The sequence below is a fragment of the Ovis canadensis genome, chromosome 8 (assembly GCF_042477335.2).
Source record: "Ovis canadensis isolate MfBH-ARS-UI-01 breed Bighorn chromosome 8, ARS-UI_OviCan_v2, whole genome shotgun sequence".
NCBI lineage: Eukaryota > Metazoa > Chordata > Mammalia > Artiodactyla > Bovidae > Ovis > Ovis canadensis.
The window spans coordinates 58,970,031-58,982,107 of NC_091252.1; the positions used below are offsets into that span (position 1 = coordinate 58,970,031).

Genomic DNA, 12,077 nt, shown 5'->3' on the forward strand with positions numbered 1-12,077 from the left:
GTGCTATACAGTAGGTTCTTGTTGGTTATCTATTTTATATACGGTTAAGTCGCTTCAGTCATGTCCGACTCTGTGCGACCCCATCTACGGAAGCCCACCAGGCTCCCCTGTCCCTGGGATTCTCCAGGCAAGAACAATGAGTGGGTTGCCATTTCCTTCTCCAGTGCATGAAAGTGAAAAGTGAAAGGGAAGTCGCTCAGTCGTGTCCGACTCCTTGCATCCCCACGGACTGCAGCCTACCCGGCTCCTCCGTCCATGGGATTTTCTAGGCAAGGGTACTGGAGTGGGGTGCCATTAGTGTGTATATGTTGGGCTTCCCAGGTGGCGCCTGCCAGTGCAGGAGATGCAAGAGCCATCAGTTCGATCCCTGGGTTGGGAAGATAGCTTGGAGTAGAAAATGGCAGCCCATTCCAGTATTCTTGCCTGGGCAGTCCCATGGACAGAGGAGCCTGGTGGGCCCCAGTCCATGGGGTCACAAAGAATCGGACAGGACTGAGCCCACACACTAGACATGCTAGTGTGTATGTGTTAATCCCAAATTCCAAATTTATGCCTCTCCCTCCCATACTTGGCAGTTTTTATTTTCTGTTTTTAATTTTTTGGGCCTATTTTTTAAATTGTAGCTGTAATTTGGTTTTAATTTAACCTGAGCATGAAAAGTGGACTTTCAATAGGGGTTGGTAAATGTGTACTTTGTTTTGTTTCTTGGCTTGTTGGGTTTTGTTCTGGCCACAGGGCAACAAAATGCGTAAGTGTAAGAAATACATCTTTTTAAGTTACACTTTTTAAAAGGTAGGGAAAAGCATTGTTAAAAGTGGTCATTTACTGAAAATAAGGAATATTTAACTTCTTCAACAAAGCAGTTTCCAAGTCTGCCTGATAGACTCTTCTGTTGGAAGCAAACTGTTAAAAATCACATTTGTGGGAATCTTTACTTGATGTGATTGCAGACACTAAACAAAACCGAACTTGAGGAAAGGCTCAGCAACTCTTGAAGGTCACCGCAGTAGTCTAAGCAGTGCTCTGTTTGTCTGACACCTCCTAGTTTTATTTTTCGCTTGTGAATTCCTCACAATCACCGGATTGCCAGATATATATATCACCAAGGAGAAAAATGTGTCCTCACATTATGTTGTAAAATAGAAGAGAATGAAGGCATCAAGAGTGATTTCCCATGAACTACCCAAGTGACACTGCCCGCCCTGGGCAGCCCACAGAAGGTAGCATGTCTCCAGGGCCACCCTTGGCCCCCACCCCAGGAGCCATTTCTTTTTCTTTTCTTAATAATTTTATTATTTGGCTGTGTTGTGTCAAACAGAGCTTCACTGCCCCTCTGGCTTTTCTCTAGTTGCAGAGATTGGGGTGGGGGCTTCTCTCTAGTTGTGGTGTAATGGCTCCTCATTTCAGTGGCTTCTCTTGTAGTGGAATGCGGGGTCTAGAGCGCAGCCTCAGTAGTTGTGGTGGTATACTGGCTTAGTTGCTCTGTGGCCTGTGGGATCTTCCCAGATGAGGGATTGAACCTGTGTCTCCCACACTGGCAGGTGGATTCTTTACCATTGAGCCACCAGGGAAGCGCCCCCACCCTGCCCCGGGAGCAATTTCACAGGTGCTTGGGATCCAAACTAGAGTGCTGGCTTAACTCATGTGGGTGATTGTGATTGTGACCTGCCTGTAATTCCTAGATCTAATTTTAGAATAGAAGCCAGGCAGTGTGTTCTTCCTTTTTTTAAAATTTGTTGTAGAAGATAATAAGCACAATAGGAGAAAAAATCACTCACTGTCTCTCTGCTCTAGTAATCAAATATTTTCTTCTTTGTCATGTCATTTTTTAGCTCCTATAGATCTGTGCCACTTCATCAGTTTGCTGGTAATCAGACTATTTCATGTGCTTGGCAGGGAGGTTAAAGGAATGATTTCTAATCTTTTGAGATCATGACACACTCTTGACCTTGGCTGCTTCTGCTACAGACACATGGCCCTTAACTCCTCTCTTCAGTTAAGACATAACCAAGAACACTTGTTGAAGTGTGTAACTTCCATACAGTGAATTGCACTCATTTTTTAACCAAATATTTATTTGGCTGCATCAGGTCTTGGTTGCAACATGTTGGATCTTGCATTGTGTGTGGTGCTCGGGCTCTCTAATTGTGGCGTGCGGCTCACTAGTTGCAGCACACGGGTTTAGATGCTCCAACGCACGTGAGATCTTAGTTCCCTGACCCACGTGCCCTGTACTGCAAGGCAGATTCTTAACCACTGGACCACCAGGAAAGTCCCAAATTACATTCATTTTAAGTGCACAGTTCAACCACTATACACCTTCTAACCATCTTCTAACTTGAAGAATGTTTCCACCATGCTGAAAGCTTCGTGTCCTTTCTCAGATGTACCCCCTGCTCAGGTTCCAGCCTCAGGCTGATATGATATGCTTTCTGTCTCTATAGAATAGTTTGCCTTGTCTAGAATTTCTATATGTGGAACTGTACAGTCATGACTTTGTTTTTTATCTGAGATATTATAATGTATTAAGAAAGTGCCCCAAATTATTAAACTAGAATTTCTCCAAAACGCTTAGCCCAGCATCCAATCCCTGGAGGAGGAAATGGCAGTCCACTCCAGTATTCTTGCCTGGAGAATCCCATGGACAGAGGAGCCTGGTGGGCTACAGTCCATGGCGTCGCGAGAGTTGGACATGACTAAACCACTCCACAGCGTCCAATGTTTGTTCTTCATTTTAAACAACTCTTTAGAGTGTGAAGGATGAAAATGACTGTCTGGTCTTTTTCTCCCTTCATAGTTTCTTGTTAGAATCTTAGTATTTTGATGTATCCAAAGACTGGGGATACATTTTTTTTCTTTAATGGGTAAAATATTTTAATAGACACATGACCAAACCAGAGATACAGTTAGCAAGTGAGCACATGTAAAGATGCTCAAAATCACTAGTTATTAGGAAAATGCAAATCAAAACTACAATGAGATACCACCCCATGCCAATCAGAATGGCCAAAATTGAAACAGACAAAAACAAACCAACCAACGGGTAATACCAAGTGTTAGGAAACACGGAGAACAGCTGAAACTTCTACACTGCTGGTAGGAATGCAGAATGGGACAGCTACTTTTTTTTTTTTAACTTTTTATTTTATATTATAGCCGATTAACAACGTTGTAATAGTTCCAGGTGGACAGCAAAGGGACTCAGCCATACATATACATACATAGGGGTACATTTTTATTAATTAGTTTCGGGAATACAAGAATGCCCCAAAACATCCCCTGTTTTATTGGCTTTTCTTCATTTGTCCAGATTTGGAGTCAGAATGAGGGGGTGAAAAAGTCCTTTAAATTTTGTTTTGAAGATCCCTTTCCTTTTTGCTATAAAAACAAGACCTATTGGGGAATTTCCTGGTTGTCCAGTGGTTAGGACTCTGAGGGTCACAGGTTTGATCCCTGATTGGGGAACTTGATCCTGTAAGCAATGAAGCCAGGGGAAAAAAACAAAAACAAAAAACCGAGACATATTCGTACCCTTAGGTTGGCAGTAATGAAGAGATCTGACAACCCTGGGTGCTGATGAGAGTCTGGAGGAGCAGGGGTTCTTACATGTTATCTAGTCAAGTTCAAGGTGCTCAATCCCCTGACCCAACAAGCCTGACTTCAGGGTAGGCCCTAAGAAACTCACAAACAGGCACAGAGATTTGTGTGTGAGACTGGCCACATTGTCATCTTCTGATCTAACACATAACTGGAAACATTCTGAATGTCCATCAGCAGGCAAGTCAGTGACAAACTATAGACCATCCACAGTGGAATTTTATAGAACTATTCATAGGAATCACGCATTAGTTATGTGCTTCAACAAAGGTGAATCTCACTGACATAATGGGCACGAAGAAGGCGAACTGTAATCCACAGGCAAGTTGATATTGTTGTAAATTTTTAAATAATGTAAATTAATTCTGTATGTTGTTTAAGGATACATAGGTATGTCTTGATAGTAATGTATAAAGAGGTGAGTGATGCTAAAGGCAGAAGTCAAGATACTGGTTACCTCTGGAAGATGTGGGGTAGAGTGATGGGCTCGGCTGGCAGGATGGGGAGAAACATGGGGCTTTGATAGCTACTGTCTGATTTCTTAAAAAGAGAGATGCATACACACAGGCGTTCATTGTGTTATTTTGGGTATCATCTGTAGAACAAGAAGAAAATAGCGTTGTGTTACTTGGGGCAATTACTGTAGAGTAGGGGTCAGCAGACTTTTTAAAAAGGCTCAGATGGTCATTATTTTAGGCTTTGCAGGCTGTTCTATCTCTGAGGAGTTTCTACAGAGGAAAACCACTCAACTCTGCCCTGTGCCCCCAAAGTAGCCATCGACCGTTTGTATATCAAAACACGTCGTGGCCCTTAAATACATGCGGTGTTTGCCAGTCATACCTCAGTAAAGCTGGGGGTGGGGTGAGGTGGGAGACTGTGAAAGGCAGCCCAGAAGGCTTTAGCAAGAAGCCCCAGAGAGGCCTCCCTGACATGCCTGTGCTTTCTTCCCAGGACGATTACATGGAGGCCTTGGCCAGGCTCCACCTCACAGTGACCAGAGCCTACAAAGTCAACACCGACATCAACTTTGAGGTGTTTATTCACAAAGTGGATGGTCTGTCAGATGACCACAAAATTGAAACCCAGAGAGACATTCATCAGAGGGCAAATGATGACCTTGCAGATGCTGGGCTAGAAAAAATTCATCTCAGGTGAGAACAGAAATGCCTCAGGGACCACTGGGGTCCCAAAATCATCATGAGTAGTTGGCACAGACAGTCATTGACCTGTGTACCCTGTTTTGTGCTGTAGACATCAGGATAGTATTTGGGAAAAGTGAGCTTTGCGTGTGCTAACGCCAATCTTTCAGAAGAGTGTTGGGGTTATAAAAATTTTTTTTGACCAAAGATCAAAGCTAAGCCTTCCTCATATGAAACACACAGAAGAGAAAACCAGAAAATACACTGCATCCAGGAAGTTAATCGATGTTGAGGTTTACTATTATAGGTAGTATCTATAATCATAAGGAATCCTCTAAAAAAAAATCAAGTAGAAGTAAATATTCACAGAGGAAAGCCACTTCTCTGTAATTTTTGTGGGGTAGTATGCATCATTCATTTGGCAAATTAAAAAAATGAAAAGATGAGATACTTCAGTATCAATAATGTAACTGTTATAACTTGAGAGATGTGCATAAAGATAATTAGTGCAGATTCTCTTGGAGAATGTAAGGAGGCTGATATAGGCACATGCATCTGCATTTTTAAGCCTTCTGGTCCAGCCAGTCAGCAGAGACTACGCACAGTTCTTGCTTTGGGGGAGTTGGACAGAAATGTCTTGTTAAGATATGTTCTTTTTTTGGCTGCACTGCATGGGTTCTGGGAACTTAGCTCCCCATGCAGGGATTGAACCCTGGCTCTTGGCAGCGAAAGTACAGAGTCCTAACCCCTGGACCGCCAGGGAGTTCTCATGTTCATTTTTTACCTAGGTGGTTTTGACTTCTGAAGGGGCTAGAATGTGTGTATAAGAGCTGTAGTAATTACAGAAGGCATGATACTAGTGTTATGACATAGTCTGAACAGCCTATTCCTCAGTCAAAGGTAAAAAGTGATGGAATACTGTTTCGTCTTTCAGCTTTTATCTGACAAGCATATATGACCATTCAATATTTGAAGCTTTTAGCAAAGTGGTTCAGAAACTGATTCCACAACTTCCCACCCTGGAGAATTTGCTAAACATCTTTATCTCAGTAAGTAAATAATATTATCCCATTAGTCATTCTCAGAATTTAAGAATAACATTGCAAGAGTGAAAACGATCTTATTTCTACTTGGTCTGACAGTACTTCAAGGTCTCTGAAATATTACATTTGAAGATTGTGCCTACATACTGTTTTAGGTCCATTAAAATTTAACTCCCAGGACAGTTCCTATACTTCACTGGTATAGTCGGAATGTTTATTGAAGTTGTAGGCAATCATTCAGTGTTAATAGAGTCCTGTCAGAGGTAGAGGGCATAAAAGTTGATTTTGGCTATAAGATACATGATGTTGAATTTTTAAAAATCTGTTTAACACTGTGAATAAATGATATGGTGGCTGGCTGAGTCCTAAAAACTACCAGCTCAAAGTAGAATTACCACAGACCTTTAGTTGTATCCACATTGATTCTCACTGCACAATTTTGAGTTTGTTTGTTTAGACTTTTAAAATCTACTTTTTCATTTAAAATTAGTAAAATTTGTGTGATAATTCCAGTTTTCATTTCTTAAGTCCATTATAAAGATGTTCATGATAATGAGGTTTAAATTGTAATAAAATGGAACGACCGAAATTTTTGCTAGTTCGTATTTGAGACTGAGGATGTCATATCATTTTATGTAACCATGTCATGCTCTAAAACCACCTATCCCTTTAAGGCAGCATCTCCTTCTTGTTTCAGAATTCTGGAATTGAAAAGGCGTTTCTCTTTGATGTGGTCAGTAAGATTTACATTGCAACAGATAGTACCCCTGTGGATATGCAAACGTACGAGCTCTGCTGTGACATGATCGATGTGGTCATTGATATTTCGTGTATTTATGGGTAAGTAGAACATTCTGAAAGGCCACCATCAAGCACATTTCTCTTTTGTAACCCTTGAGGTATTTTGAATTTACTTATTTGATCTTAATACTTTTGTTTGAAATGATTGAGATCTATAAATATACCATTTAGTATGTGATAATAATAATAAAAAATTGTTGAGTAAATGCCTGGGCATTATGCTGATAATTTCATTGCCTATATATACCATTGAATTCTTCACTATTCCATGAGGTGAGAATTACTATTCCCATTTTACAGATAGGGAAACTGAGGTTCAGAGTGGTGAAGTTTCTAACCCCATCTCACACTATCATTATGGAACTAAATTAGTACTTGAACTCATCTGATTCCTAGTTCCTCTCTTGAAAAATCTGTCACGTATCATAATGTCATGTATACTTGAGGGAAAGTATTAGGATCCTTGGGTTTCTACATAAATATCTCATATTAACCATAGTTCTGTTACCTTCTTTATAATAGGAAATAATGGCTGGATTTTTTTTTCCCAGTATACTTTTGATTGTCTTTTGCTATGGGTAGCAGAGAACTATAAAACTAAGCAAACAACATTACCTGCTTAGTATTACAGCCTTAACCTTCTTAGAAAACCGAACTTCTTGTACATATAAAAGAATACAAAATAAGGAATGAGGAAAATTGATTTTGTTACTGGACACAGAAATAATTCCCCATAATAGTAAATTTGTTGAATTCAGGATTTTGTACAGAGTGAGTGGGTATGAACTATCTTATTAAGGCATTAGGTTGTTGCTGCCTGTTTATATCGGATCTCACGATATCATCTCACAGTCATTGATGGGGTAAAGCATTTCTTCATCTTTCTCTTTACTCACTGGGCTGTGGCCTTTTATGCAGCTTTCTCTGCCAGCTTCTAGGGAGCCTTGGTCTCACCACTTTTTTCTTCCATTTAGTTCAGACTCTTTCTGTTAACTGTTACACATACATGCCCACCCACAGTCCCTTCCCTTATGAAACAGGGAAACTGATCCATACCTCTCAGGACTGTAGTGAGGATGAAATATCATTAGGTCGCCCCTGGTGGACCCCAAGTGTATCTGCCATTATTATTTTTTTTAATTATTTAAAACTTTTTTTTAAAGTTTATTTATTCATCCAAGCCATCTAAGCCATCTTAGTTGCCTGACCAGGAATTGAACCTGGGCCCCTTGCAGTGGAAGCGTGGAGTCCTAACCACTGAACCACCAGGGAATTCCTTATTATTATTATTAAACACTGCCTTCTGGCTTTAGAAATAGACCTTATTTCCCAAGACTGCTGCCTTGCAATATTCTCTTGTTTTTAAACTGTTAAGTGGATGACCTTGAAATAGTCATGGAGGATGAAAGTATCCTGATTATAGTTTAGATAACTGTCATAATCAAATAACAATGAATAGCACAATTAATCTGGCACATACTTAATGATGTGCATAATCATTATTTTGCCTTATGGTAATTAGACATAAATGGTAAGTTGTTCATGGAAACAATGTTAATCAGAGTTACTTTTATCCAGCTCAAACACACACTGGGAAGAAGGGGCTGGGCAGAGGAGAGAGCAGGGCTTTATTGGCAGATTGTTTTCCTGTGGTAGAATGCAGTGTGCCTGGGAACCTGCCCTGTTCAGTAAGAACCAGTATGGGTCTGGGTCACAAATGGGGCATATGTTCTGGGCTTTCTTGAGACTGTTTGCTAGAGTGGCCACGAGCCAGCCCAGGTGACCTGCAGAGGGTGGCTGAGGGTGCATGCCACAGCCAGGAAGCAGTCAGCCTTGTAATTGGAGACCCTAGAGGTAGGTGAGCTGGTCTGCTGAGGAATCTCAGCTGGGATTCTGAAAATACACAGTTTCAGATAAGGAAAAGGTATATGACATCCTCCTTTGTCTATAAACAAAAGATACATAACTGGATATATCAGTGTCTTCAAAGGGCCCAGTTTTGTTCACAAAGGTCATATCAATAATGATAATAGCAGTTAACATTCATTATACATTGTATATGCTCTTAGCACTATGCTTAGTGTTATGCATATATTATTTCATTGCATTAGGAAACTTTGAAGTAATCACTGCTAATATACAATGAAGAAATCGAGGCTCAAAGAAGTGACTCAATTTGCCCAAATTTATACAGTAAAATAAGAGAGCTGGGATTCAAACCCAAGTAATTTGTGTTTGCAGGCCACACCTTTTCTTAAATATTTATTTATCCTTTTATTTTGAAAAAAAATTGCAAATCTATAGAAAATATGCAAGAATAGTACAGTGAACTCCGATATACCCTTCTCTGGGATTCACCAGTTTTTAGTGAGCCATATTTGCTCACTCCTTTTCTAATACAGTTGGCCCCCCATGTGAGTTCCATATTGACAGATTCAACCAACCAGTGAATTGAAAATATTCAGAAAAATATTCCAGGAAGTTCCCAAAAGCAAAACTTGAATTGGCTGCATGCTGACAACTATTTCCATAATATTTACATTGTATTAGACATTTTATGTCATCTAAAGATAATTAAAAGTGTATGGTGGGGAGGAGGAGTGGGATTTCCCTGATGGTCCAGCAGTTAAGACTCTGGGCTTTCACCGCACAGGGCATCGGTTCGATTCCTTGTCAAGAAACTAAGATCCCACATGCCAAAAGGCAAGTAAAAAATGGGAGAGTGTGTGTAGGTTTGGGCTCTCCAGGTGGCACTACAGGTAAAGAATCCGCCTACCAGGGCAGTTAGACATAAGAGACACAGGTTCAATCCCTGGGTCAGGAAGATTCTCTGGAGGAGGGCATGGCAACCCACTCCAGTTTTCTTGCCTGGAGACTCTCTTGGACAGAGAAGCCTGGTAGGCTACAGTCTGTAGGGTTGCAAAGAGTTGGACATGAATGACACAACTTAGCATGCACGTATGTAGGTTATATGCAGATACATAATGATGCAGTTTAGCATGCGCATGTATAAGTTATATGCAGATGCATAAGGAACTTGAGTATCTTTGGATTTTGGTATCTGCTGAGGGGAGTCTTAGAGCCAACCCCAGGCCCTAAGCCTGCTCCATAGGGATGACTGTACATATACATTTGTTTTTGCTGAACCATTTGGGAGTAAGTTATAGATCATGATCCTTAGACTATAGTTGTTAATACTTGAGCGTCTGTCTCTTAATAACAAGGATGTTTTCTTACAGGACCAAATTAAGCCTATTTAACATGGCTTCATGACTCTATGATCTAATATAGAATCCTTTGTTAAATTTTATCAGTAGTCCCAATTCTCTCTTTTATTGCAGTTTTTTTCCCCAGATGAGGGATCTAGCCCAGCACTTGGCTGCCTCTTCAGGCTGCTTTATTTTGGAAAAATTCTTCACCCCTTCTTGGTCTTTCATCAGGCTGTGCTTTGGATAGCCTGGTTATTCTGTCACGAAAAGCAGGAAGCCCTCATGGGCCACAGAGAGGAGAAGAACTAACCTCCACCTGTCACCTGTGTTCTTCAGGTGCATGGAGAGTTCAGCCACCTGGCGTGTCAGTAGGAAATTGACCATCATACACTGTGTACATTCTTGTGATTGGGTGTTTCTGAGATATTTAGCTGAAAAGCACTGTAAGTGTAGACTCCCTATCGGTACGATTATCATTCTTTGTGATAATCCGATCTTGTTGCTGGGTTACAAATTGTAGTTCTTAATGGTCAAATATGTTTTGGTTTCTGTTCTCATTTAGCCTCAAAGAAGATGGAGCAGGAACCCCCTATGACAAGGAATCAACAGCCATTATAAAGCTGAATAATACAACAGTTCTTTATTTAAAAGAGGTGACAAAGTTTCTGGCTCTTGTGTGCTTTGTCAGAGAGGAAAGCTTTGAAAGAAAAGGTAATTTGTGTGTGTGTGTGATTTAAATGAAGCATTTCTGTTCAGACGGATACTGCCTTTCCTGCTTGTTGAATGTGGGTGGACAGCAGCCGTGCCTCTGGAGGCTTCCAGACTTCAGTCACAGGCTCGCCTGGCTCCTGCCCCCATCAGTGGGGTTTTGGGATCCGTGAACCAGCCTGCCCTCTAGTGATGCCCCTGCCGTGAGGTGATAGTGGAACCTAGACCCCCTCCCAGGGAGGGGCCTTAGGTTTTCTGGGAGTGAGGCTAGCTGGGATGTTATTGCCTGGCTATAGAGTCCCTTACCCCAGGGAGGGCCCACAGCCTACAGGGAGGGCCAACGCCTCCCTCTTGGTCCACACCTCTAGAGGGTTTTAGAGATGCTGTGACCACTTGTCCTCCCTATGTAAAGGATGAAACTCATACAGTCTTAAAGCTACACTTTTTTAAACTTCTATTCAGCCCTTGTCCATTCTTTAGTCCTAAAATACAGGGGTGGCATCATGATTCCAAAAAAGGGAAGATATGCGTATACTTAATAACATCACCGAATATTTTTTAGGACCAAATTGAGTTTTATTTTGAAATAAAAGCAATTAACCTCTTAAAGATACTCATATTCCCTGCCCCCCGTCTAAACTGGCAAATATCAGCTTACTGATGTAGTTAAGAATTTTTGCTAGTAATCAGGAGATGATTTACCCAAATGGAAAAGGAAATGGCAACCCACTCCAGTATTCTTGCCTGGAGAATCCCATGGACAGAGGAGCCTGGCAGGCTGCAGTCCACGGGGTTGCAAGAGTCGGACACGACTTGGTGACTAAACCATTACTCTAAATTCCCAATAGCCTTTCTTTCTTATAAGCAATACATGTTCATTATTTAAAAATGCTTTGAAAACTTAAAGTATACAGAGCAAAATAAAATCACTGAATTTCACCATCTTAGAGCTGAACCCTGTGTTAAATTTCTGGAGTTTTCTTACTCCTTTTCTCCCTTCCTGTCACCTTTTCTTCTGTTATCCCCTCTTTCCTCCCTTTCTTCCAACAAAACTGGTGCCATTTTGTCTACATAGTTTTTTATCCTTTTGTTTTCACTTATTTGTACCCTGAAAATTTTCTTAATTCTTTGGAACATAAAAGCATAATTAAGGTTTATATTACTTTTCTGTTAAAAAGTAGTAGATTCATTTAGAAAATTTAGAAATAATGAGCAAAAAGGAAATAATTATTGGTAAGTTTCTCACTCATATCACATTAAACTTGTTTGCTTTTTAGGGTGGCTAACAGTCCATCACTTCATGGGAAATAGATGGGGAAACAGTGTCAGACTTTATTTTTGGGGGCTCCAAAATCACTGCACATGGTGACTGCAGCCATGTAATTAAAAGACACTTACTCCTTGGAAGGAAAGTTATGACCAACCTAGATAGCATATTGAAAAGCAGAGACATTACTTTGCCGACTAAGGTCCGTCGAGTCAAGGCTATGGTTTTTCCAGTAGTCATGTATGGATGTGAGAGTTGGACTGTGAAGAAGGCTGAGCGCCAAAGAATTGATGCTTTTGAACTGTGGTGTTGG

General features: G+C 40.8%; 1 protein-coding gene across 1 annotated transcript in view; it reads left to right on the forward strand.

Annotated features, from left to right (window-relative positions):
* The window catches only part of RRAGD (Ras related GTP binding D), a 38,183-nt gene that overhangs the window by 16,475 nt on the left and 9,631 nt on the right, over positions 1-12,077 (forward strand). The window contains exons 3-6 of the mRNA XM_069598284.1: positions 4,549-4,748; positions 5,671-5,785; positions 6,477-6,619; positions 10,352-10,500. Coding sequence (XP_069454385.1) covers positions 4,549-4,748; positions 5,671-5,785; positions 6,477-6,619; positions 10,352-10,500 — 607 coding nt within the window. The remainder of the gene's footprint in view (positions 1-4,548; positions 4,749-5,670; positions 5,786-6,476; positions 6,620-10,351; positions 10,501-12,077) is intronic.